We start from the raw sequence: 2,011 nt of genomic DNA on the forward strand, positions 1-2,011 counted from the left end.
ATTCTTAGTCCAAGGCAAAATGTATTGCTGCCTTATTTGTGTTCTCTAATATTTTTATAACTACTCATATTACTTATCACTTTTTTGTACAATCATTTGCTTATATTTCTGTATTCTCAACTTGAGTCAACTTCCTCAAGAATCCCTCCTATGTTTTATTTAGCTTTGTGTTTCCGGTCACAGTACATGCACTAACATAGTGCCTGGTAGAGAATAAGCACAAATTTCTGCTTAATTAAGTTAAATAAAATTCTAGACATTTTGTACAATAGGTCAAGTTCATCACCTGGCTTCTTCCAATCTATATTGTATATTATTCAAACCAACAATGAGCACAACAATTAGATTATAAAGCATAATGTTCCTAATGGATGGGATGTTTTAGTGTTGCTCGCTTTTTTTCCTTCTTGCCATGTCATTGAAGTGCCTTAAACATGCAGCCAAATTCACATAGAGCAATTCCTCTGTTCTTATCAACCTGCCACAGCCTAAGAAGCCCTCAGTGTGTCTCTGGCTTTTGCCCCAAACATGAGGTTCAAATTCCCTCTAATGGCCCTTGCCCTGGAGGTGGCTATGATTATTTTATTTGGATTATTTGTTCAGTATGAAACGGATCAGAACATCCAACATTTCAACAACTCCAAGTCAGTAGCCTCCGACAGATTCCTTGAGTTATATCCTTGTAAGTATGCAATCTACTTCTTCTTTTATATTTTTGGGCTCTTCAGGTTCTTAGAAAATTCAGTCTTTAAATATTTTAACCTCTTGAGCTCCACATATGAGCTCCTTGTAGAATTAGGTGATAATTATATGTTTTTTTTTGCTGTGGCTCCCTATCATTATATGTTCGGTTATAATCTGTTTCTGTTAAGATATTAGAACAAGAAACTGATAATCAAAATAATTGTTAGTGTTGTCTACTTGTCAGTAAAAGATCTTTTTTATTCTCTTGAATTGAACATTAGTTCTATAAGGTATAAAAATGTGACACACACACATAGGAAAGCCAAAGGGAACTTTGGAAGACGGAATAGAAACAAAATAGAGTAGTGAGAGAAGACCCTGGATTACATGTTGGGATCCTAGGATATAAGAAGGGGTGTTTCGTTTGATATAAGAAGTTAATGGAGTTTTGGTTGAAAAAGATGCTCTTGGAGTTTTACAATATTCTGAAAGAAATACCATTTTTCCCTTTGAAATTAAAAAAAAAAGAAAATGTGAACACACATAATATATATTAAAATAAGAATCCTTCCCTTCAATTGTGACTGAGGATAGAATGCATTAAAGTTTCAAGTTTGGAAGTACAATCTATAAGATATTTCATATATCAATAATACCTACTATTTACTGAGCAGCAAGCATGTTCATTACTTCATTAACCAGGGAGGTAGGTAGTAGTAGATCCCCATCATATACATATTTTGTTTTTGAATTAAGTTTAAATAAAGTAAATTTTTTTAGTATTTCAAATAGTAGAAACCCTTATTTTAGTTTTATAGCATAGGTTTAAGGCTTCTCAAAAATAATTTGATCTGTGTTTTATCATTCCTGCTGCTTTTTGAGGGAGTTAATACAATTATTTTCCATTTGTTATCCACAGTTATGATGTAGAGCTGCTAAGTGACTTAGTCAAAATGCACAACTGCAAACTAAGGGCAGAATTAACATCATAACTCAGAGACACAGAATCCAAGTCTAGTTTCCTACACTTTAAACAGATATCCAAAAGGGCCCTCGATTAAATATGCTTTATAAGTTGAAAGTTAATGATCACTTGAACAGAGCAGAATTCTGTTCACCTTCAACCCTCTGTGATTTTTCACATTTCACTTATTCATCCATTTACTCATTTAATCAACATTTTTTGCTGTGTAACATCAAATTTATACAAAGATAAACCAACATGATCCTTTTATTCTAAGATATAACTGCCTGGTACACATGTAAATAAAGAAATATATATATATATTCATATAAAATTTTATGTGTATATAATATTTATATATAT

At 32.0% G+C, this 2,011-nt stretch overlaps 1 protein-coding gene across 1 annotated transcript in view; it reads left to right on the forward strand.

Moving 5' to 3' along the window:
* The first annotated feature begins 528 nt into the window (after nt 1-528).
* RHAG (Rh associated glycoprotein) overlaps nt 529-2,011 on the forward strand; it is a 34,225-nt gene continuing 32,742 nt past the window's right edge. The window contains exon 1 of the mRNA XM_007936159.1: nt 529-682. Within this exon, the coding sequence (XP_007934350.1) occupies nt 529-682 (154 nt within the window). The remainder of the gene's footprint in view (nt 683-2,011) is intronic.

The sequence above is a fragment of the Orycteropus afer genome, unplaced genomic scaffold, assembly GCF_000298275.1.
Source record: "Orycteropus afer afer isolate SDZICR_OR568_19922 unplaced genomic scaffold, OryAfe1.0 scaffold00034, whole genome shotgun sequence".
In the NCBI taxonomy this organism is placed as follows: domain Eukaryota; kingdom Metazoa; phylum Chordata; class Mammalia; order Tubulidentata; family Orycteropodidae; genus Orycteropus; species Orycteropus afer.